Genomic DNA, 26,378 nt, shown 5'->3' with positions numbered 1-26,378 from the left:
GAAGAAGTGAGACCCTTTATTGATGCATATCCAGTTGACTAATTAATAGTTTGCATTCCTGAATTTATTTTAAAATCTATAACATCTATTAATAGTGTTTTTTGTTTAAAAAGAATACCTTTAATTTACCCAGTTCAAACTGTATAAGGTTTGTGCTTGTAGGCTGTAAAAAAACTGCTGGAAATAATTTTGTGTTTGGTTCAACCTGAAAAACATAATTATTACAATTAAAATCCAGCATCTCCTGTCACCTTATGTCAACGTTAACAATGTGGTACATATATTAAATAATAGAAAAAGGCATCACAAATACAATCCTAAAGAAGGGTAGTTATAAAATAGTCCAGAGTGCGACAGGAAGCATTATTTTAGACTGAAGGTCACATCATCCATGTTAAATTAGACCGTTTACTTCAAAGCAGATGTTTTATAGACAAGAATATACCCGGAGGCTTTGAATAAAGGCTAGAGGAGACTGGTAGATGGTCTCCTTCAGAAATTTCCTGATGACTTCAGAAGTTCCTGCTTCTGATAAGCTATGAATAATGGTTATTGATTAGATTATGTTGGGTGGCTTCCTGTATGCTCCTTTAGACAAAGGAAGTTTAATGAAAGAGTGATTGCTCTGGCAATCTCCTGAATAGACATTTGGAGAGGAGCACATCATGCATTCTGGCATATACTTCCTTAATTTTGATAACACGAGGGAGGAAATGAAGTAGAAAGTTCATGTAACTTTAAGCTTATCAAAGTGAAGAGGGCTTGTTTCCTTTTCCTTTTGTCTATTTCCAACTTTAATTGGGTCTGTCCAGTTTCTCTCTCTGCCTGTGCTCTAATGCAATCAGAGAGGGGCATTTCCTCTGGCTTGTTACAGTTCTTTGCAAATGAACCTGGAAAGCACTTGCAGGAATGACCTTTTGTCTGGAATGCAGCCAGCATTTCTTTTCCAAACAGACTAAGGGCAGTGAAAATGGCTGAAAGGCTATATGTGAGAGGTACACATGAGCCCCTGGTGGCGCAGTGGTAAAACTGCCGCCCTGTAACCAGAAGGTTACAAGTTCGATCCTGACCAGGGGCTCAAGGTTGACTCAGCCTTCCATCCTTCTGAAGTCGGTAAAATGAGTACCCAGAATGTTGGGGGCAATATGCTAAATCATTGTAAACCGCTTAGAGAGCTCCGGCTATAAAGCGGTATATAAATGTAAGTGCTATTGCTATTGCTATTACACTGAAGCATCCAAAATGCAAGCATGGCTAGTAATTGTAATTTTATTTACAGTCATTGACCAAACAAACAGTAAAAACTAATAGACATGAAAATGTATGTATGTTTGTGTGTGTGTGTGTGTGTATGTGTTGTGTGTGCGTGTGTGTACACACACACACACACACAGAGTTTAGAATTAGGATGATAGTAATATATCCATACAAATGGAGAGAAGGGTCTGGTCAGAAGACAGGTAGCTATGGACATGTCCTTGCTCTATTTTTCTCCTTGAACTCTTACCCTAAACCTCTATCCTCTTCTTTGGCACTATGACAAAGTAAATATGTATTGGGGCAACCTAAGCCATTTCCAGAGAGTTTATAAAACCCTTATGGGGAGATCATTGTCAGCTACCTGCTTGGTGCTATAATCACCTTTTTTCTTATTCTGTACCTGGAAATAATTTTCGCTGTCCTTAAATTGTTCAGAAGAGATTGCATTAGACCAAAGGCAGAGAGAGACACAGGACAGACCAAATTAAAGTTGAAAAGAGACAAAAGGAAAGCCCTCTATAGCCCTCCTTTTATGGAGTTTTGTTGTACTTTAATGTTTGCAAACCATCTTGGGATGCCTTATGAAAGGTTGTATAAAAATTGAACAATAAAATAAACAAAGCAACTCTTTGTTTTCAAGGCATGTGTCTGTGTTCTTTCACTTTAAAGTAAAGATAAAATGTGCCGTCAAGTCGATTTCGACTCTGGGCACCCACAGAGCCCTGTGGTTTTCTTTGGTAGAATACAGGAGGGGTTTAAAATTGCCTCCTCCCGCGCAGTATGAGATGATGCCTTTCAGCATCTTCCTATGTTGCTGCTGCCCGATATAGCACTAGCGGGGATTTGAACCAGCAACCTTCTGCTTGTTAGTCAAGCATTTCCCTGCTGTGCCATTTAAGGTGACTCCTTCACTTTAGCCTACTCTAAATTCCAGGGCATCCATACTGCAATCAGCTTTTCTGGTACTTGAAAGTTACAACATAGCTGTATGATGGTTTGCACCAATTAGGACCAGTTTCCCCCACTATGAGGAAAGTATAGTCACAAGCAATGGTTACTACCACACTTCAGAGCAAACCTGGTAACAGAGATGGCTCCCTTGTTCTGTTCTCTCCTTGCCCACTCTTTCAGTAAGCACTGAAAGAGGAGCGTAGGAAAGCACAGCAGAATGGCAATGCAGCAATGGGTCTCTGTAGTCAGAATGAGAATACTGTGGTTGTGAAGGGAACTGAGATGGGCCTTGGTGCTCTGATGCTCTATGTGACCACTTCCTGCTCCATATTTGCCACAGATTCAGCTAGGAGGTGGTAGCAAAGAGAGGGCAGTAAAATTGTCTCATGTAGCAAATTATCTATCTCTTTAACTGTACAGAACCAGATTAATTGTACAAAGCCAACAGAGGGCCTGCTTCCTATTAGAGTTCAAATAGTAAAGTTTGCCACAGGAACCATTTTCTCACGTTGTGCTGAAACCTCAATAAAGAACAGAGGCCTACAATACCCTGACTCTGAGCCAGACCTGAGTGAGCACACCTATACCACATGATACCATATACCTCCCCTGAAGAGTGGCAGGTAAAAATGAAACCTTAGAAGAAGAAGTTCATTCTTTATTACAAAAAGGGGTGATAGAACCAGTTCTTCTGAAGGAATGGGAGACAGCTTCTACTTGAGATATTTCCAATATTCCCAAATGGGACAGAGGACTTGTGACAATTGAACCAATATGTGAAAGTGAGGAAATTCTGTATGATTTCCTTACAAGGCATCCTTCCTCTGCTAGCAAGGGAGGAATGGTTTGTGACACTAGACTTAAAGGACATGTACTTCCATATAGGGAAAAGATTTCCCGAAACAAATAATGAGACTCTGTGGTTATAAACTCCCTTCTTAGCCCTTGAAGGACCCATCCCTTCCTGGATATGTCAGGAGGGGAGAGAATTCAGAAGGAAAGAAAATGAAGAGGGGGGGGGGGGAGAGAAACATCTTTCTAAATCTGAAAGCAAAAGTTAAAATATTTTTGCCAAGCTCCAACCATACTTCCTGAATGCAAGGGAGGGCCAGTCTGAGAAACTGTGTAACTCCTCCCAAGGAGTTGACTTTGTTGGCCATCTAGCCTGACTGAAGGTGAATCACAGGGATACTTAAATGCCCTCCTGCATTCCTCAAAGAAAAAACATAACAAGATGAAATACTCCATGTCATAATATGGTTGTTAGACTTTTGTGAATACAGTTTCCGCATACAAATACTGTTCTCCACTCTAGATAACTGAAAAAATGAAAACAACAATTCTGTGTTAAAACAACAATTAAGTTAACAGTCTTAGTCCAATGTTCAGGCTGAAATATTTCCTGCTAACATGAACAAAGTGACAAAATATGAGTGACCAAAAAAAGAAGAATTTGGAGTGACAAAAATGCAACCCTTCAGCTATATTTAATAATGTTCCTACCCCACTCAAAGTGTACCTTATAAAGAAAAATTATAAATAATAAGCATGAAGTTGACAGATTAAAAGTAAAACCACCAACCCTTTTTAAAAAAAACCCTTTAAATTTAAGCAGCTTTATCTTGCTTTTTTTCTTCTTCATAGAGCAAGAGCAACCTGTAGAGAAAGTTATCCCTGGCTTTCATTGGACTTCCTAAACAATAACCTAAGCTATTTTTTAAAAAATGTTTTCAGAGTAGCTTGGATTATTGGATTATTTCCGAGTAAAATCCAAATTCCAACCCCTCCCTCACATGCCAGATTCTTTAAACCCATTGCCTCTTCATTTTCAGAAAAACTCACCATTGCTACTGCAATACTAATGAAAAAACTACATTCCCCAACAGCCATCATAGCCCCTCTTTGCCTGATTCTCTAGAAAAAAGGCAGAGGGATGGACAGAACAGATTGGATTATCTTCCTTCCCTCTTCTAGTGGCAGGAGAGCCACTACTGGCACTGCTACATGAGCGAAATGTGGTTAGGAGAATTTTGTTGGAAGGGAAGGGTTTGGGGAAATCAGGCATGGGAGGAAGGTAAGCCAGGAGTTCAAGACCAGATTTTAAATCTACGTTAGAGAGGAATCTGGGCACTTGCAAATCTTGTCTCTTATGTGAAGAGAGACAAGCACATTTCACTTTCATCTGTAATGCAGACAGACTTCTGCAGTAGGTAACATTCAATGATATTCAGTAATGAATTGTACAAAGGGCAGTGGTGGCCCGTGAACGTGCCTCCAGTGGGGCAGCTTTAAGAGTAAAGTAATTACTCACCTCTGCCACCTCAGCAGCTGAACGCTATTCAGAGCCACAATGTGGTGCCCAGCAACCCCTACGGCGGGGAAGCACCTCCACCACTCACCTGGCTTCCAAGGAGCCAAGCACCCGCCAACAGCCAGGTGAGTGGCGGAGGTGCTTCCCCGCCAGAGGGGCTGCTGGGTGGCACGTTGTGGCTCCGAATAGTGTTCAGCTGCTGAGGTGGTGGAGTTGAGTCCCAAATTACTTTTCTCTTAAAGCTGCCTCCTGCCGCCACCACCCCGGAGGCACGTTCACGGGCCACCACTGACACAGGGAGCCCAGTTCCTGCAGCCATTTTAAATACCTACAACTGAATCATACATGATGTAAATCTTATTTACAATGGTTGTGTTCACATATAATGCCAAACCATGTTTTAGCACAATGGGAGCAAGCCTCGAGAAGCTTTGGGCTCATGCATTTCCTTCTTGCCCCCATTCCTCACATGCCGTAATCCAGGAGTTCTTGACAGTGGCAAACTGTAATTTGCCTCAATGTCCAATAGCCAAACTATGTCTTGCATTTCCTAGAAAACAAAGATAAAACCCTGGATCAAGCACAAGGGGAAGAGGTGGGGCACAAGCCTGACACTCCTTGTCGACTGTCCCAGTCATACCAAACAATGGTCTGGTATAATGTGTGAATGAGGCCAGTGCTAGAAGAGCTATTAAGTAAATACATACACATTGTTGTTCCTCGGAGCAATGCAAAGGAATGGTATCAGCAACAACGGGAATTCGCTAACGGTGAGATTGACACCTTTAAAAATATGGAAGTAATTTTCTAAAATAAATACCACAGAACAGCACAATTCTGTTCTTTTGTATTGTGATCAGGTACTGAATTAAGTCATTATGCTTTTTTTTTTCCCATATGTCATTTCCTCTTTCTTTCACCACACAGGATAAACGTTGAGCTAATGTTCAAATCTTTATCGTCATAAAGATCATACAAAAATGTTTATCTTCAAAATTATAGTTTCACAGTATGCTTATTTTATATCAATCACACACTGCACTAAAAATAGAATTATTAATTTCATTCAAATTTCCTGTGACACTCCTGACTGAAGAAGAAAACGGTCTCACAGGGAGAATCATAATTTCACTAGATAACAGCCTTTGTCTAACAAATGGTAAAAAGAATTTCAGCAAACACTGTTTGGATTTTATGCACAAAATTGATAAATTGAACCCTATTGTGACTAGCATGGTTTTGAATTTACTGGAAAAGCATTGATACCTGGTAGAAAGTTCCCAGTTCTTTTCCATTTGCTGTGAATGACAACATCCCAGTAGCCAATTCAACAAGGCATCCAATTTCTAAATCAACATTACTGCGACCTGATCTCTGTGAATTGACAGATGTTTCTCCTCCCCAAACCAGGTAGCAATTGCTACGTTTAACACTGAAAGGAAGCAACCAGAAATTATCAGAACAAATAGGGGTTAAGATAACAGCTTAAGTGACCCAAAGACAGAGGTTTGGGGCAGCATAGAAATTTGATAGATAAATAAATAAATACATAATGAAAATGTAGACTTCTTAACACATCCCATCTCATAGGGTTGTATTGCAATATAAAAATATACAGTAAAAGCACTATTAAAACTACATTTAATGAAAAAATACTAAAAACTCATTCCCATTGAATAGCATTCTCACTACTACGGTGAGCATAGTTAAAGATTTAACTGAGATCATCATGCCTCAAGCACTTCTGTGGAGCATGACATAATTCCAGTCAAACCCCTGCGCTTAAACTGAATTTAACCTAGTCAATTTGATCCTGGATATCTATTCCAGTTCAATATGGTTTAACTACAGTGGTTTGACCAGGACTGTCAAGAAAAAAACAGGTTGCTTACCTGTAAGGTGATCTTTCTGGTGATCCATACTTATTCACAAAATGGGTTCTGTACCTGCACAGTAACCACCACAGGAGAATTCAATAGCTCCATAAGGTGTTGTTTGGATCCACCGAATTGCACACATGGTGCAAACTTTATTTTTGGTGGGAGAGCACCTTCTCCACAGTTCCTGATCGGCCGCTGCAATGAGCGAAGACCATGGCTGGATGAAAATCAGGCAAGCCATTATTACTGTGGAAGTACCCTAGCAGCAGGGTAAGCCAGGCAGTTGAGAGAACATGGATTATCAGAAAGCTCACCTGTTACGGGTGAACAACCAGGTTATCTTTGAGGTGATCCATGTTCCCTCACAAAATAGGTGAATTAGCGAGTTCACCAGAACAGTGGTGGGTGCTAGGATAGAATTAGAACACCTTTTTTAAAAAGAAGCGCCCAACCAAAGTTGGCCTCCAGTGTTGAATGGATGTCCACAACATAATGCTTCACAAAGGGAAGCTCTGAGGACCACATAGCTGCTTTGGAAATGTCTGTGATGTCAGGTGTGCTCTTATTGCACTTATGCACTTTGTAAAGACACAAGGTGCTGTTGAATGTCTGAAGGGTAGAACTGTGTACTGGAAAATTGTTGAATCCAGAGTGAACCTCAAGAACTTCCTGTGTTTGGGCTTTATCCCTACATGGAAGTAGGTGTCTTTTAAGTCTAGTGTCACAAACCATTCCTCCCTTGCTAGTAGAGGAAGGATGCCTTGTAAGGCTATCATACAGAATCTCCTCACTTTCACATATTGGTTCAATTGTCACAAATCCTCTGACCCATTTGGGAATTTGGGGATATCGTAAGTAGAAGCCTTTGTCCCATTTCTTCAGAAGAACTGGTTCTTTCACCCCTTTTTGTAATAAAAATGAACCTCTTCTACTAAGGTAGGACTTGATTGTATGGATGTTGCGATGGGTCCGAAGTGAAGGTTCTTGCTGTGTAGCTGGACCTTTTAAGCCTACTTTCCAGTGGGCTTATAAGATCACCTGGCATTGTGTGTGTGTGTGTGTGTGTGTGTGTGTGTGTGTGTGTGTGTCCCTCCACCATCAATTTTGAAACGCCTGGACCAATTTGAACCAAATTGGGTACAGTTTTAGGGACACCTCAATGGCATGGTTTATGATGATGTCATCCACCCCAATCCAAGATGGTGGACACGTAAACATTTGAGGCGCAAGTGGACTAACTTGTGAACCGCTTAACCAATTTGAACCAAATTTGCTACAGCTGTAGAGATACATAGGGATGCCCAAATGGCATGGTGTGTGATGATGTCATCCACTTCAATTCAAAATGGAAGCCGCGTGAACATCTGAGGCGTAAGCAGGCTAATTTGTGGACTGTCTAACCTATTTGAACCAAAATGGATACAGCTGCTGTGATTGACACACATGGACACCTCAATGGCATAGTTTGTGATTATGTCATCCACACCGATTCAAGATGGCAGAACGTAAACTTTGGAGGTGCAAGTGAGCTAACTTGTGAACCACTTAACCAATTTGAACCAAATTTGCTACAGCGATAGGGATACATAGGGACACTTCAATGGCAAAGATTGTGATAATGTCATCCACCCCAATTCAAGATGGTGGACACAAACTTTGGAGGCTCAAGTGCACTAAATTGTGGACAGTCTGACCGATTTGAACCAAATTTGCTACAGCTGAATGGACAGATAGGTATGTCCGAATGGTGTAGTTTGTGATTATGTCACCCACCCCGATCCAAGATGGTGGATGCATACACTTTTGAGGCACAAGTGCACTAACTTGAGGATTGTCTATCCGATTTGAACCAAATTTGGAACAGCTGTAGTGAATGACACACTGGGACACCTCAGTGGTGCAATTTGTAATGATGGCATTCACCCTGATCCAAGATGGCAGACACATGAACATTTGAGGCACAAGAGATCTAACCTTTTGATCTCGATTTGCACCAGATTTAGTCCAAATGTAGAGACAGTGAAAGGAAAGTAGTTCTTACTAGAACAACTCCCCCGGCCCCCATCCGTTTGTGTGCTGAAGAAACCCTCTCCCTCAAACAGTAGGTTTTCTGTCTTATCCTTCATGTCACACTGAAGGGAAATTGACCTAAGCCAAGCATGTCTTCTAAGGAGCACTGCACTTGTGATGGCACAAGACTCGGTCAGGTGATTGACTGTACTTAGGTGCTGCCTTGTGATGTTGACAGATTTGTTGACGGCTGACTCGAATTTGTCATGAAACTCTTCTGGCATATCCTTAAGGTCATCCTTCAAGCTATCCCAAACAGAGTAGTGATACTTTGCCATGCAAGCCATGTAGTTGACTATTTTGAAGGACAAACAAGTAGTAGAGTAAAATCTTCATCCCATGGCATCCAATTTTCTGCCTTCTTTATCCACTGGGGCTGAATGTTTTTGCCTGACTTGTTGCTAATGGCACAATCTACCACTAATGAGTTTGGTGGTGGATGTCTAAAGAGGAAGGGACATAACTCCTCCTGAATTATGTATAGGCTCTCTAAGCTTTCTGATGTAGAGATTGAGGCCAACAGTGTGTTCCAGCATGTTTTTTTCCTGAATTTGCTAAGACTGGCAGCATAGGCAGAGATGTTGGTTGTGATGAAGAATAGGCTATAAAATCATAAACAGGATCCTTGACTTCCTGTGTTGTTTTCAATTCTAAACCCAATGCATTTGCCATTTCAGCCACCTGTATTCTCTGGTATTTTGTCTCCTAAGTAGGTGAATTGGAGGGCGGGAGAGCAACATTCTCATCAGGAGAGGGATTCAAGGGATTTTTTGATTGAACCTATTCTCCCTCAGAAGAAGAGGTTGAGTCATATTAACCCACAGAGTATTCTTTGTCTTTCTCAGTTGATTTCTCTGGTGGCAGAGAGTAATGAACAATCTCCAAATAAGATTCAGCCCAGTGAGTATGACCAAGGGTCTTCTGTTTTTCCTAGGGTTCCATTAGTCCCTGTTCTTTGAGAATAGAAATCCTTTCCAGATCACCGCTTAGTTTCATAGACTTCCACATCCTGTAATCACTGAAACCGTATGGAAGCACAGGTGATGGTAGATAGTAAGGGTCTCTGTAGTGTCTGATATATGTAGCCTGGGTCTAGAGCCCCTGGAGAGCTCCAATAGTCCATAGTCCATGTCATGGATGAGTAACGTGGAACAGAATGGTGGTACCTTTCATTCCAGGGGTAGGAGAGAGAACATGGAGGTGCTACCCTATCAGGGGAAGCTGAGGGAGTCTTAGAGACTGGAACAATTTCTGACTCTTCATATTCATCTAGTGCATGCATAGAAAATCCTCTAAAGGTAGACCCTGATGGAGTGGTAGCTGTGTACCCCATTGGAGATTCTAAATTTCTTTAAGTAGATTTTTCATATACAATCAAGGACATCTCCCTAGATGGATGTCGCCCCCTACTCAAGTCAGAGGCATCATCACAGTCATAATGGAACAGAGAGGCCTCTGGGGAGAAATCTATTAAGATAAGAGACACATTGGAGATCCCTGTCTTAGTAGAAGTTTCCTGTGCCTTGGCCATCAACAATGCCAGTGTAGTGACCATCGACACTGATCGTGGAATCAGTGGAGATGGAGATGTCAGTAGAGACAGAGTAGATTTAGTGGCCGACGTTGGTAGCGAAATCAACACCAGTGCTGTTCCCAATGTCAAGGGTTTTGCAGTGCTTTGAAAACTTTGATGCCCACCTTGCACAGTGGATGGGTATGGAGTGTGTGGTGACTTCTTTGAGGTCAATATAGAAGCTTTCTCTGACATAATCCACATTGATGGTTGATTGACTGATGTCAATGTTAAGTGGTGTTTTAAGCTCAAGGGGTCTGGAGAGTCTCCTCTGTGATATTTTTGTTTCTTATGGTGTTGATGCCGATTGCCCTCGGCATCCATGCCGACTGCCCTCGGCTCGTGGAGCCCTCCGACTTCAACCTCAATCCTGAGGATCGATGACTGTCCAACATCAAAGTCGCTGAAGTCGATGGTAAAGGCATTCTTGGCATCAGTGTCAGGGGCCTCAATTTGGTCTTGTACAAAGCCACCCTCAAATGGAGCTTCCTGCTTTTTTGCGTTTGCTTTGAAACAGACAGATATTGCAGGATTGCACAGTGTGATGTTTGCTCAGTCAAATCAAGCATGTATCATTCATGTCAGAGGAAGGTAGCATCCACCTACAAGTTGCACACTTTTAAAAAGTATTTTAGAGTCTTGGCTACTGTAGCCAAAACACAAAGTGAAAGAGAAATCTGAAATAGTCCATGTCTGAAAGCCAGTAAGATCACCGATGGAAGAACAAATTTAAAATGAAATCCAAATGAGAAACAGTCTAAAGGTCAAAGTCAAAATGATCTAATAAACATTTTACTGACAAGAAACGAGTAGCTAACAGAGCGAGTCCTTCCCCAGGTATACGCTTCGGCGGTTGAGAAGGAACTGAGGAGAAGGCGTTCTCCTGCTGAAAATAAGAGTTGCGCCATGCGCACAATTTGGAGAGCTGAAGAGCACCTCATGGAGCTATTGAATTTTCCCACAGGGATTCCTTTGCAGGCGCTGAACCCGTTTTGTGAGGGAACATGGATCACCTCAAAGATTTCCAGGTTTTCATAAATGTGCAGTGCTCAGCGATCACAACTGACTCTTTAACTATGCTCACCAGGGTCATGAGAATGCGACCTGTATAAGTCTAGTTAGCACACACCAGTCCAAATAGAAAGGCCTTACAATGCTTCTGAAAGAGGCTTAGATTAGAGATTTGAAAAATACTCAAATGAAGTGAATTCTGGAAGTGCAGAGCAGTCACGAATAATGCCTGCATCTATCCCTTTACCCTGAATATGGCATACAAGTATGGAAGCATTAAGAGGATGTTTTCATTAGGCCTAAGATACTATGCTGAGACATAAAGGAGAAAGTATTAAGGACTCAAGTCATTTACAGCTTTAAAGCTTAATCTTTGCCAGTGCTGTCACAGGAGAACCTCATTAGCCACAGAGGTTCCTTTATTCACCTACCATCACGAGTAATGAAACCATGACTAACAAGGCATTATTCCTATGAGGAAAGGCGGTTGGGTTCCAGAATGCACAAAAGTTGTAAAAATCCCCCCCCCCAAAAGCAGGGAGTGATGATGTAGTGTGCTCCACGGGATCTCCTTGTGCCCAGCAATGCCCCCCAGAATGCAAAATGCCCCCAAAACTTTAAAAAACCTGCTTGAAAATGCTTGTTTTATTAAGAAAAGAGGAGGCAAATGGCAGATAAATGGCAAAGAACAGCTTTAAAAAGCACTCTACCTTGCTCTGTGGGCCTGCCTTGTGCCTTTCTTATGCCCAGCAACTTATTTTATTTTTTTATTTATCAAATTTGCACACTGCCCCAAACTTTCATCTCTGGGCAGTTAACAATAACATACAACAAGTTAAAACATGCATAAAACTTAAAAACAATTTAAACTATTTAAAAGTCAAAAACAGATTAAATCCTAAGAAATTTAAAAGCTGAAAAAGCTTGAGTGAAGAGGTGTGTTTTCAAATGCTTTTTAAAAATTGCCAGAGATGGGAAGGATCATATTTCAGTGGGAATTCATTCCACAATCTTGGGGCAGCAACCAAGAAGGCCTATCCCCATGTGGCTGCCAGCTAAGCTGGTGGCAACTGGAGACAGACATCTCCAGATGACCTCAATGGGCGGTGGGGCTCATAATGAAGAAGACGTTCTCTTAAATAGCAATGTCCCCCTGCCAAATGCCCCCCTCGCGCAAACCACCAAAAATTGAAGGGGAATTTTCTATCTCAAAGTAACAAGCTACAAAATGGCTCCTGATTACAAGACGGAGGGTGGAAGTGACCTTGGCAGTCACTTCCGGCCCTCTAGGAACCATGGATACATGGGTTTTAACCCTTTAGTATCTGTGGATAAATGAAACTGCTGATATAGTGTCAATTAGACACCCGCAAATACGTGAAACTGCTGATATAGTGTCCCCGTATAACAAGGTTCTTTTGTATTACCTTAGACTCAATTTGTTCCTAGTTTAAGAAAAAAATATACAGCAGCCATGAAGGGGATGATCAACATCAGGACTGTGGTATACAGGGAAGGAGTATTTAACCTTTTCCCACCATGCCACAGTCCTGACAAAAAATGTTCCACCACAAGCTGCTATTTGCTTCAGGACAAGGGCCATTTTAATCAGGAGCACAGCATAAGGGGAAGTTAAGCACACACACACACATGCCATGACTTACAATTTAGTTCTTAATCAAGCGAGAGAAAGTTTCAGGCATTGTTATTTTTAAATTTTGATTTAAATCAGTGTTAAGTGTTAAGTCGGTGTTAAGTGTTAAGTCGGTGTTAAGTCAGTTAAGCTGCAAAGGTACATCTGAAAATTGCTTTTTTAATTACAAGTACCAACTCTCTCTCTTTGGTTTCTCAGCTGTTTTATATGATAAAATTAAAACATAATTATGATTTTTTTCCAGTTGTGCTTAAATTAAATATTTGAATTCTGCAATGCAAGTTTTCACCAGCAGCAAGATAGATATTCAAATTATCTGTCCAGCGGCTTTACCTATAATGAAAATGCTGAGGAAATGTATTTTATCTTTGATAAGGAGCCCAATAAATATTTCTATCTAAAACAGACTCAATAAAAACTAATAACTGTATTCAAAATTGGTAAATTATGGCAATAAGTAATAACAAAAAGCACATTTCCAGGGTCAATTATTACTTATGAGATCGAACAAAGTTTATCTTCACAGTATTATAAAAATTAAAAGTTCTTTTCAAATGTAAATAAATTTCATTTAAACACATATTATTCAATAAGTAATTTATAAATGCCACACCTTTCATGAACTCTGCCTCTTTCATCTCCCAAAGTAACTGTTACTGTGCAGTTCTTATTTAGGTCAAAATATTCACTGTAAAAGTGGTAGTCAGGAGTTACCCAACCAATCCAGACTGAAGAGGGGTCTTGTCCAGCAAATATTCGCACTGAGTAATAGTACTGAAATAAACAAAATAAGTGTCTGCTCCAGAAGTGGCAAATAGACATACTTAAAATGTCATTATTTAACGTTCTTGAATGGAAATTAGCACAGTACTTGCTCATTAAAAAAAATTCATCCCATGCACTAACCAGAGAAAGCAAAAAATTAATATAACAGGTTTGGTTTGGCTTGGCATTAAATATTCATTCTTACTTAAAGATATTGCTGGAAAAATGTTAAAAGCAGTACATATGTTCTCAATGACATGTTGTAGTACACATTGTTCAATTTTCATAGAACATATATGGGTCCTAACTACTAACTGTGTTTAGAGCAAAAGACCAATAGCTGAAGACAAACTAAACTTTTTCTAATATATTTTTAAAAAACTAGAAACCAGATCTAGAACTGCGGAAAAGAGAGCAATATCACCAAGATTTCTTGCCTTAGAAATATAATTCCTGGAGGCTCATACTGCTTGCCTGACACATAAGGTGAGCATGAAGTCCCCCATTCTTCTCTGGCTCTCATTTTAATCCAAGTTAGAGAAAAACATTCCTTTCTTTCCTGACCCAACCAGCTCCCAAAATTGCAGTTGTCCTTGAAAAACTTTCATTTTCACAGTTTACTTGCACCTGGCATGCTGCACAGAGTTAGATGAGGATAAAGACATCCCTTCCACCTGCTGCTTATGCAACAGGAGCTGCAGCCTGATATGTAGATGGCAGGGAAAGGTGGTTTAGAGGACTGAAGGTATGGGTGGAAGGGGATAAGGGTGTTCATGAAGATAGGGTAGAGATCAGAACTCATGACATCACTGAGTTAGCCCATCACTAAAAATATGAGTACATACTTACTGTTGTGGCATGAACATGTATCTCCTGGTTTTGTTTTCTGGAAATAAAATAATTAGTAATTTTAAATTTTAGATGACACTGTAACACACCAATATAAGCTGAAAATGAGCTTTTATGGATTGGCTTTTATTTGGTATGTATGAAATATACTATGACAGCACTTTTATTCATGCAGTGAAACTAGTTGGAGGCAGAATTATGAAAGTAAAATGATGCATTCATTCTATCTGTCACTAAAAGAAAAGGATGTAAAATCAGCCAGCTTTCTGATGTCTTCCTGTATCTTGATTGTGTTATTTAAAGTAGGCATATGCTAAAGATGAGAAATTCTAGCGGCATATAAATTCAAAATGCAGAAGTACAACATTCTGATACAAAATCTTTAGTGACACAGAACGACTCCCAGTACATTCAATTTCAGCTGAAGTCTGTCATGCTTAGAAACCCTGAAGATCAAAATCATCAGCTAAATAATCAAAGTCATCTAGCTACAAGGAAAAAAAATCTTAGTTTTAAAACAAGGATTTGGTCACTAAAATCACTTTAACATTATTTCTATATTTTAACCCAAAATACTGCATTTTATAATTCAATTATACCCGATGATTCATAAAATTGCATTGTGTAAGCCAAGGAATTAAAAGTTCCACAAATAAATAGTGAAGATTTTCCTGGTTCTGCCCCACCACCCACAACTGGAGATGAGGTGGGCAGTTCAGGGGATGAGACAAGTTGAAAAGACTCTATAATTCAGATCCTTTGCAGCCCCATGCAGCTAGCACCAGGAGAAGTAAGGGAACCTGAACCACCACCTTCACCAAAACCTGAGGAAACAGCCCTGCTTCATCCTCAGTTTCGGAGGCATCCTCAGATGATCTACCAGCTCTTGCAAAGGTCCTGCGGTACTGCTGGAACCAATGCTTAGAAAATCAGGCTATGTCCCTTTAAGCAAGAGACCCTTTCCCAGGGGAAAAACAGGCCAATGCAGTCTACAGTGGCAACGGCCATAAAAACTGTAGTCTGCTTCAAGCAGCCACTGGAGCAATATCCCTCTTATGTTGCTAGACCCAGATCTCATGTGTTCTTCCTGACTCTTTGCCCCTCAGAAGTGTCCGAGGTCAGCGTCCCTCCTGGATCCGTACCTCAGCAGAGATCATGGCTCAGCTACAACAGGACAGAAGAGAGTTGTTTTAAAACATAGATTTGAGACTAATACAAGATTAAACTTAAATCTAACCTTTTTTGGAAACCATCAACAAGTTCCAAATTAGTGCCGTAGTTAAAAGATGAGTGGAATTCAATTGGCATGCTCAAGCGACAATATATCATGTCCGCATTGCTATTCTGTGTTCCAAATGTCTTGTGTGTTACTTTTAAGCGTGGTGGGCTGTCAATATTTCCATCAATTCTTGTAACCTGGAAGCAAAGGTTGTCCAAAGTTTGCATATGGAACAGAAAAAAGGAAAACCTCTATGACTCGAGGAAAGTCCAGAAAGTGATTGCCCACAAAGGCCTCCAGAGGATCCAAAACAGGATCCAAATAGTTTGGATCAGGGGAATCCAAGGATTTAGACTTGAGGGACTGTATGCTTTTGCATCAAGCCAATCAGGGTACTGGCTCATAAAAAGTGGTAATAAAATGTTTAAGGCAGTCTTGAATGTGTGCTCCCCATCCTATGCACACTTGGCTTGACAGCACACACTTGATGATATAATGTTACTGCTGAGCAGCATAACTGGGAAGCACTCTCTAGAAATCTATTAAAATCTATTAAGTCAGAGCAGCCTAGAACTAGAGGTAGGCTCACAATGACTATCCCTTATGGCCTGAATGCCATCTTGTGGTCTCTACTATTCACAAGCTGCCACTTGGCTACTTGTGGCTTAGACAGCATTTTTATTGGAATAAGCATTTTATTGGAATAAGTTCTGGTAAAGAAAGTTTTCAAGATACAAAGAATAGCTCTTCTGAAATCCTGACCTAGAAAAAGAGCTCTATGTGCACAAAGGCTTCCCACACTATTAGCGTCATAGAGCTATTAAAAAGATACAATCTAGCCCTTTTGGATGCTGCACATCTAAAAGAATTAGAACATTAAGAAAATTATTTCTTATATAACATCTTACATAAAATGCTATATGGAATGTAACTAACCTTTTTATACAGCATCAAACCATCACTCAAGGAAAAAAAATACAAAAGGTGACTAGTGGGATAGGATAGCTAAACAGATTGACAGCAGTATCACTTCTATTTTCTGTTCAGGATCCAGCACACAACTGGTGCTAAAGAATTCTTAAACAGTGGTAGTAAATTTGCACATGAATTCATCATCATCATAAAACAAATTTAATATATCCACATTTAATGCAGATTCAAACTGACATTGAAGAGATTAATGAGAACTAGCTGGCCCGGGCACAGAGCATCTGTGCCTCTAGTTACCCCTCGTGCTTGGCCCTCATTCTCAGCCCTCCCCCCTTCTCTTCCCCCCCCCCAATGTTTTTTCTCTCTGGCTGTTTTCTCTTTCCCCCACTACTGCTGCTGCTCTCCCTGCTCACCCGCCTGCCCACCCATTTATTGGCCTGTCCGTTGGCCTTATGTTCCAGGCCAGGAGCTGGTGCCTGCCTGCAGCCTTGAGGAGAGGTGCAGCAATGCAAGACAAGCCGCAGTGCTCTCCAATGTTGTCCGTCCACTGTCGGTGAGGGAGGCAGCAAAGCCATGGGGAAAGGGAGCAGGATGGGCAAGAGGGGTGGGGATGAGTGGCCAAAGGCAGTGGATGGGCAGGGGGCAGCTAATAAAAGGCTTCAGGGGGTGGAGGGGAGGGGCAACAGCTGGATGTCAAGCCTGTGACCTTGTTAAAAAGGGTCAGGCTAGGGATGAGAGGCAGGTGAAACCAGGGAGTGAAGGGACCTCCGGTGAGGAGCTTCCACACAGAGGAACCTGCTGCCAGGAGGAGGAACCAGGTGAAGGCAACCCCCTCCCTTAACTCTAAGGCCAAACCCCAGGGACTGTACCAGGCTTGGGCTGCTAGCTGACAACCCACATCTCCACAATGAGCCTTTCCAGATCCCTGTCATGGCTCAGACTTCGGAATCAGAAGACTCAGAGCAGGAAGACTCGCCTGCTAGTGAGCCACAGCAGCAAGAATTGGCAGAGAAACCAGACTCGGGACCTGAGGATTCTCAACAGCTGCCAGACTTGAATTCTGATGTGGAAGAGCCTGGGATTCCACCTATAGTGAGACGAAGCATTCAAGAGGCAGGCTCAGAGGGACTCACGCAGGTGCAGGAGATAACAGGGAAGAAAGCCAAACTGCTGACTCAGGGAAGCCTGATTGGTTCCTGGTTCTGTTGAGCCATATATATTCAACAGTCTCTCATGGCTGAGTGGCTGTTTGCAACTTTGCTGGCAGCAGATACTGTGCTCTTGGAATTATATCTTTTCCGTGTTCCAGTTTGTCTTGTCTGTGCTTCCCTGTATTGTTCTCTTAATTCCTTGTTCTGTGTCCTTCGCTTGTTTCATTCCTTGTTTTGTCTTTTCTTCCACTTATTACTCAGTTATTATTAGAGGGGGGTACCTAGTTTTAGTTCAGGGGGACTTAATTCATTTACTGTTTCCTTTGAGAGCCTTTTATTTTCCTTCATCCAGTTTTGTTGCTGCTTTCTGTTTACTCTCTCTCTCCGGGAGTTGTAAATCCTGTAGGGATAGCCGGGATAGCAGTTCACGACAATCCCACTTGGAAATGCTAGGTACCATGTCTGGGACTTCCTGCATGCAAGCATGTGCTCTGGTAGTATGTGGCCCACAGACTGAAGTAGGCATCTAGCTCCAACACTGAGCCACCATTTTGTACCTGCCTCTTCCCCTCCCCCTGCCACTATTTTGCACCTGGCATTGTTTTGTGAACCTCATAATTCTAGTAAAAACAGATTCTGTAAGCCTGAGATCTCCCCATGCCTGTCTTAGTATAGCCTCTTACTAGGCACTATTACCTCAATATGGGGATGGCTTTTAGGCACATTGACAAATGTTGGTAAACGCTTGCTAAACCACATGGCAACTTCTCTGTTCATGTTTACAGCAAAAGGCTCAAAGCCTTCTTGAAGTCCACACATTGTATAATACTTGAAGGTGCTGGCATCTCTTCCAAAGTTCATGCGACCAATCTGAGATAGACCCAATGAGCATATAGGGACAAAACCTGAATAAATGAAAGATGAATTAGAGTTAGGGAAAGTTACCCAGAAATAAACTCAGAACTGATTATGTTGCCTATAAGCTAAGAGCATCCACACTTGCACTATGAGATCTCTCTTAATTATATTTATTTAATATACTATATACCACCTATAACAGAAGTCTCAAAGCGGTTCACAATCAAATAAAACAATTTAAAAACATTTAAAACATTTATACAATTCAATTTAAAACAATAAATAAATAAAAATTCAACTAAAAGTCTGGCTGAACAGGTGCATCTTCAATGCATTTCAAAAAATCATCAGAGATGGAGCAGCTCTTATTTCAACAAAAAGTGTGTCTACAGTCCTGGGTTGACTATAGAGAAGGCTTGCCTCTAAATTACCACCAGCAGAACCCTCAGACAAACCTCTTTTGACAATCTTAATGGGTGGCAGGGTTCATAATGAAGAAGGCATTTCCTTAAATAACTTGGGCCCAAGCCATTAAAACAGTTTTAATACAGACTTAGAATTCAAAGTCATACTCTTCAAAAATGCTAAAAGATCAATATGCTGTCCTGACAGGAAAGAGACTGTTAGCAAATACTGTTTTTTGTTTTAATTAGGAGCTATACTCTCAAAGATGGGCTTCTGGGTCTTACAACACTGCCAGAACCACCTCTTCAAAATGAAAAATTCACAATGAGATACTTTTATTAATCAACTATCTAAGAAGTGTTGCTCACTGTATGTCTACCATGATCACTAATAACAGTGATGCTCCCCATCTTATACTACTTCACTGAAGTAGTATAGGGTTAGGTAACTAATGCCTATTAAACAACTATTAAACAGCTTCAAAAGTTGTGGAAACCCCAAATATGAACCATTTTAACATCCCAGTAATTTGAATGTTACTGCAAGATATAACGTTTCCTTTACTCTTAGCAGTATTAGTTCAAAGATTTAACTTACCATTCTCTATTTCAAAGTCAGCAAAAGCAAGTTCTGAACCTTTATTGGTGATTAGCAACTCCCCATTCAATGTAAAAATCATTGATTTGTCATCTAGGCTTATCATACAGCCCACGACATCTCCTGGTTGCCAATTTCGTCCAAAGAATCCACTGCCTTGATGCCAACGTTGACCCTGAAATAAGTGAACAGTTTTAAATGTGTTTGCATAAGAACATGTGTGTCACAGGGAAATTTAAAATAAGACCAATATTGAAGCTAGACTTCTCAGAAGAGAGGCAGAATTACCTTCATCTGGGAATAAGCAAAACATGCAACACTTCACAAGAAGACATATCTGCATACTAAGTGGTGGAGTGTCATCTGTGTGTATGTACATGTAAGTTTCCATCTGAGTTAGTTTTTTATAAAGAGAAGGTAAAGTTGTAGCTTGGACATGATTTGCTCTGAGGCAGCCAGATCTGTAGCCTTAGGTGACATTACTTTGGAACCAAAACTGGTTCTATCAGCAATTGCACTCTTATAACGTCTTCTGTAATCCGATTCAGGATTACACGGACTCAGGATTGAATCCTGGCTCTGCACAACATCTCCTGCCCTTGGGTGCGTGCACTCCACATGTTGATGATCTGTGAATACTATTCCTCTTCTCCCACTCCATGAAAACAAAAACTGGAACACCAAGGTAAAACAAGCATATTGTAAGAAATATATATACTGCACCAAAGCATATGTCATTCACTCAGATGCCTCTTGATTTATACCAGCCTTATTTCTCAGTCCCACAAAGAAACTTGACACACCCAAATGTACATGCCTGCTCCATGCTGCATTTAAACTTTTATTTTTTAAAAAAATGTGCAGAAAATGACCCAAGGGCCATAAGTTAATTTCCTGGCTCAATCTAGACTTTTAAAAGGTTGCGACCACCACTCATTTGGGCCCCCCTTCCCCCCCAATTTGTTTAAAGAATGGGGGCACTTGCTTTGTCTAAGTGGCATACTTTTTTTTAGAACTGTGTAAGGCTGAAAAAACATGAGAATTCCTTCTTGTGGCTACCTTTGGCAATGATCATTTCCCCCTACAATGCCCCATATTTTGTCAGTCTAGTATGGGGGGGAATGGTATCTTTACAGTAGCTGTGATGTCCAAGTCAGCTTGACTACAAGAGACTTTATCCACAAAAAACTCATTAACAACATCATAGCAGGTAAAAACAGGTTGCTCACCTGTAACTTATGATCTGGTAGTGATCTGTTGACATCTATAGGAACATAGGAAGCTGTCATATACTGTGTAAGACCCTTGGTCCATCTAGCTCAGTATTGTCTACACAGACTAGCAGAGGCTTCTTCAAGGTTGCAGGCAGGAATCTCTATCAGTCCTATCTTGGAGATAGCAGGAAGGGAACTTGGAACCTTTTGCTCTTCCCAGAGCGGCTCCATCCACTAAGGGGGATATCTTATAGTAGGGGTGTGCAATTCGGATTTTTGGTGTTTCGGCTCGGACCCGAGCCAAAAAACCCCGTTCTGTTCTGTAGACGAATATGGCCCTCCCGAATCACCCCCTTATTCGGTTCGGACCTGAATTTATTCGGGTCTGAATCCGAATCGATTTGGGGCAAAAAAGTGGGTCCCAGGGGCAAAATAGTGGGGTGGGGTGGTAGTTCCCAATGGGTGGAGGCTACCACCCAAATTTCAGGGGGATTGGTCAAAGGGCTGATTTTTGGTGAATTTTTGAAGTTTTAGTGTCTTTGGGGCAGATAGGGGGCATAACGTGGGATCTGGGTCAAAAGATTGGGGTGGGGTGGTAGTGCCTAATGGGTGGAGGTTACCACCCCAATTGCAGAGGGATTGGGCAGAGGGCTGATTTTTGGTAAATTTCTGAAGTTTATGCGTCTTTAAGGTTTTCCCCCATGAAGGGTGTATTGCTTCACGTCGGGGGGAAAGGGGTGTCCTAGTGCCGGGTAGGGTTGGTGGTAGTGCCGGGTAGGGGCAAGGAAGCTACCTGAATTTTTTCAAAGGATTTGGGCAGAGGGCTGATTTTTGGAGAATTGTTGAAGTTCACGAGTCTTTAAGGTTTTTCCTCATAAGTTATAATGGAGCTTTCAGCAGCCCCATAAGTGCACTTAGGAGGTGCTGGGGTGGCCCAGAGAGAGTGGTGGTGTAGTGCACATAGGGTGCCAACCACCACCATGGGTTTCTAACCCATGGGGTGCAGTGTTCTGTTGTTTCAGAGGTTTTCTGAGTGTTTTCTGAGTCCTGGGTTCCTATAGAAGTTCAATCCTTTGATCTAGACCAGGCCTGCTCAACTTAGGCCCCCCCAGCAGTTTCTGAACTACAACTCCCATAATCCCCAGCCACAGTGGCCAATAGCCAGGGATTATGGGACTTGTAGGCCAACATCTGCAGGAGGGCAGAAGTTGAGCAGCCCTGATCTAGACATTGAGTTTCCTCAGGATATCAGCATCTGCCCTGAAAGTCAGTGTTAATTGCTCATGACAATGTTTATTTGTCTGAGGAAATTGAGGACCATCTCCTGTGTATCCCCGTGCATCCCCGATTTCTGTTGTCAGGAGGACATTGTCTCTTGGTGTTCTCAAAATAATCTGCACTTCTGACCTTTGCAGATGAACAATTGCTGTGCTGGCAGACTCTGAGTGCCTTGCCCAAAGAGGTGTTAGAAGTCAGAATGTTAAGGAGGAAGAGACTAAGTTGTGTGTGTAAGAGAACAATCAAATTGCTTTATGTACATCTACCTAGTGTGCATAGCTAAAAACATTCCAAGGCAATAGCAGTGAATATATGAGACAAGAAGTCAACACTGACAATTGTAGCAAGCATTGTAGGTTACATTAACATTGTAAACATTCTACCAGATGAAATGCAGGATTAGCTTTCAGCTGTCCCAAAGCCATTACCTGAGAGCAAAGTCCAAACAATCTGACTTGTCTCATAGGAGTTAATCATTTCACTCAGAGTTCAGCAATTCCCTGAATCAAGGAATCTCTTATAGGAATTCCAATATCTAATACAGACCCCAGCCATGCCTTTTGGGTTCTGAATTCTGATCCAAATTGGCTTATTGTTTTCAGGAAGGGTCTATTTGTTGGAGATGGAGTTCCAGTGCATCGACTGTTTGAACCGACTATCCTAATGACCACAAGGGGCATTGGGAGAAAAGATAGTTAGTGAGGGTCTTCTTACCTGTCCCTGCTTGCCACTAGTCTATGATCCCTGCCTTGACTCCTCAGGTACTTCCTGTAGTGAATCAGTTCTCTTCCTTTCCTCCTAAAGAGAAGATGGAAACATCTCTCTCCCCCTATCTATCCATTATGTAGCTGATAGATAGGACTAGGTCTTTCCTATCTCAAATGTACTTCACCAATAAACCTATTTAGTTTAGATTGTATAACAATCTCCATGTGTGTTCTTTAAATGACTGCAACAACTAAACTCAGAACTCTACTCTGTAACTGGAGTGGGTAGCTTCTTTTGGCACTTTGCTAAATAATAAAAAACCCCAGCAGTGTTCCCTCTAAGGCGTGCACACGTGCGCGAGCTCACAAGTTTTTGATGTCTGCTCAGTTAATTTTAGATCCCGCTCAGGTTGAACCAAGAAGGCCCTATTCTGAATGCATATGCATGCACACTGCCTTGATACTGCTGCCCAAAACAAAACTCATTCCGCACACAGATGAAAAAAATTAGAGAGAACACTGAACCTCAACACTGTTTTCCTTGATGTTCGCCAAACAAATCTGCATCTCTGAAGCTGGAAGATTCATGTTTGCTGTGTAAACAGACTCCAGGAAACGCTAAATTATATATGTCTGTCATATCTGCATGACAAGACATCTGTGCACGGACACCTATCTATGGGTGTATTCCTAAAGTGATACCAAAGTGATTCTCTTACAATGAAGTCAGAAAACAGTATAACAATTGTAGTAAACATAAGGCAGTTGCATACCATTGCAAATTATTTTGCAAGAGGAAATGAAGAATTGCATCTGGCATTCTTAGACCATAAACCTTTAAGCAAAGAAAAGACCAGGCGGATTTGCCTGTCGACTCAGAGTTAGCTGGTTCATTCAGAATTAACCAATGCCAGGCATTAAAGAATTTTTCAATGAAATCGGGGTATCAGAAGCAGGCCTAAACCTAGCTTTCTGTGCCTGCAACTCCAGGCCAAGTTTGTGACTTTGGCTACAACACTACCGGTGTCCAAATAGGTGGTTATAAATTCATGAGGCCTTTAAGGAATGCTCTGCTATCAGGGTGTAAGAAAAGTGTCTTGCCATCCCAGCCAGGATTTTTTGCTGAGAGTGCTGCTAGATGGACCTTTAGTAACACATTTGCCAGGTTCTGAGATTTCAAGGTTGTTAAGTAGAGAAGAACATCCCTAATTGTAGCCTGTTTCGGGTTTAAACCTCTAATCTTTGCATAAGTTTTGAAACATAGCCAATTTCCCAAGTAGTTCCATCTTGTAGAAGGCTTGCACTGGTTAAGCATTATCTTAGTCAGAAGCCTATTCACCATGCTATCAGGCTTAGCGTGAGCACATCTGGATGCAATATTTGGCCATTGTCTTGTGTTAGAACTACTGTTTCTTGTGGTAGGTTGTAGTACCTGTTTTTTTCACAGGTTGCCTTGGCCACCATGGTGTCACTAGAATGCACATTACTGGAGCAGCCAGTAGACATGCTACCCAGAGGCACTCTTACCTCTGGACTTCCAGGCCCAAGTCCAGGGCCTCCACAGCCCCTGCCTCCCCCCCCCCAAATCCTCTTTGGTCTGTCCCGGGTGGTGTGGTCACCCACCCAAGCATGATGGTGCTTAATTTGCAGGGGCTGGGGCTCCAAAGGTCTTTAGTTCCAGGCTCCAAAGGTGTACCTCTGGTGCTATTAGACAACTGATCAAGGGTTGTGGGGGATACATGTAAGGGATTTCCCATGCCAAGTCCATCTGAAAAGTATCCTCCAATGACTGCTGTTCGTGACCCACTCTGGAACAGAATTGGATGCATTTTGTGTTCTCCAATGCTGTAAACAAGTCTATTGTTGGACAGATCCAGGTCTTGAAGAGAGGTGCAATATATTCCATCTTTATCTCCCATTTGTGCTGCTATCGCACGGAAGTGCAGCTTAGACTGTCTGCTAAGACGTAGTCCAGACCCTTTATGCGAATTGCCAAAGGGTAAATCTGATGCCTGATGCACCAGTGCCAAAGTTGTAGGCTGAGTGCACAAAGGGATCATGACACTGTCCCACCCTGTCTGTTTATTATACGCCAGGGCAGTAGTATTGTCCAGCTGAATTTGTACTACTGGCCGCTTAGTGATGGGAGGAAGGCTGTCATCCCCTGGAATGCAGCAAGGAGCTTCCAGAAACTGATACCGAACTATTTTTGTTGTGGAGTCCATTTGCCTTGATTTTGATGGTCATTGCAGTGAGCGCCCCAGTCCATCAGAGATGCATCTGTTGTTATCCAGATAGTTGGGTTTAGCATTTGAAAAGTGATGCCCTCCCCCAAAAGATTCACCCTGCTCATTCACCATCTCAAAGAGCGTAGTATTTGAGTGGGGATCTCGAGGTGCATATGCAGGCTGTCTATATTCAGGCGGAAAAGAGAAAGAAACCAGAGCTGTAGTTTCCGCTTCTTTAATTGTGCATCACACTCTACTGTATTGCAAGATGCCACCATTAGGCCGAGCAGTCGTCATATGAGCCGGGCAGGCTGGATTGGATGTTAATGGAAATTCTGGACCATCTCCCTGATGCATTCGTAGCATTCTTGGGGTAAGTATGCCATCTTTGTTTCCATGTTTAGTATAGCACCAATGTAGCTTATGACACGTATTGGCTCTAGGTCAGACTTTTCGCAATTGACCTGGATTCCCAGGTCTTGGCGGAGGTCTAATACATACAAAGTCTGAGAATGTAACTCATTTTGGTCTTCTGAAGTTCTGAGCCAGTCGTCCAAATACAGGTAAACTGAAACACCCTGTGTTTTCTGTGTTCCTTCCTGATGCCTATGTGAAAGCATGCATTCCTTAAATCCAGCTATTCAAGCCAGTTTTCTTGATATAGAAGTGGTAAGAACTCCTGCAATGCTATCATGTGGAATTTTTTCACATGGATAAACTTGTTTAAGTGGCAAAGATCCATAATTGGTTGGATTCTGCCTCTTCTTTTGGGTATCTGAAAATACCGGGAGTAAAATCCCTCCCATCTGTGTGCCCACTGCACAGGGACAATTGCACCCTTTGCTAACAGCTCCTTCACCTCTTCCTGTAGTGATCGGGTCCATTGTGTGAACCACACCCCAGAGAATCTCACGATCATCTTCAACTCTATGGCGTGCCCCATTGAAATGATCTTGAGGACCCAGCAGTCCAATGTTATGCGGTGCCATGCAGGGGCATGGCATGCCAGCTTGATAGAATTGGTCAACAGTGTCAACAGGGTTGTAAACCTGGTGGAATTGGTTGCATTGCCCCTGATGGATGAGATGTTGAGATGGATTCTGTCAGGAGATGTGGCTTTAATGGTGGGCGATTGCAAGCTTCAGTGATATTTCTGATCTCTTCTCTTTCAACTTTGAGTGTCCAGTGGGTGCACTTGCATGCGAAGTCATTGGAGGCCTAGGGTTTATAAAACCCTCCGATGTCGAAGAGGGCACCAAGGATTTCCACTGTTTTGTTTGAACAGTGCTCGGTGTCAATTTCAGTGTCGATGGGAGGGGCTCTTCTAGCGTCAGCGGGCTCAAGACATCATTGTAGATTGCCGCACATAGCCTAAGGGCCTGGTTTCTTCTCATTTGTTTTGAGAAAGATAGGCAAATCTTGCATGTAGAGATGTTATGCCCTTCACACAAGCAAATAAGGTACAAG

At 41.8% G+C, this 26,378-nt stretch overlaps 1 protein-coding gene across 23 annotated transcripts in view; it reads right to left on the bottom strand.

Annotated features, from left to right (window-relative positions):
- Positions 1 to 26,378, bottom strand: part of RYR3 (ryanodine receptor 3) — a 644,727-nt gene that overhangs the window by 334,332 nt on the left and 284,017 nt on the right. For all 23 annotated transcript variants that reach the window (XM_053280309.1, XM_053280347.1, XM_053280383.1 and 20 more), the window contains 7 exons: positions 19,485 to 19,659; positions 18,321 to 18,529; positions 15,562 to 15,740; positions 14,325 to 14,361; positions 13,324 to 13,484; positions 5,789 to 5,954; positions 119 to 205 (listed from right to left, as the gene is read on the bottom strand). In XM_053280309.1, the coding sequence (XP_053136284.1) occupies positions 119 to 205; positions 5,789 to 5,954; positions 13,324 to 13,484; positions 14,325 to 14,361; positions 15,562 to 15,740; positions 18,321 to 18,529; positions 19,485 to 19,659 (1,014 nt within the window). The remainder of the gene's footprint in view (positions 1 to 118; positions 206 to 5,788; positions 5,955 to 13,323; positions 13,485 to 14,324; positions 14,362 to 15,561; positions 15,741 to 18,320; positions 18,530 to 19,484; positions 19,660 to 26,378) is intronic.

This window comes from Hemicordylus capensis, chromosome 1, assembly GCF_027244095.1.
Source record: "Hemicordylus capensis ecotype Gifberg chromosome 1, rHemCap1.1.pri, whole genome shotgun sequence".
NCBI lineage: Eukaryota > Metazoa > Chordata > Lepidosauria > Squamata > Cordylidae > Hemicordylus > Hemicordylus capensis.
This window is presented reverse-complemented; position numbering and strand designations above follow the sequence as displayed.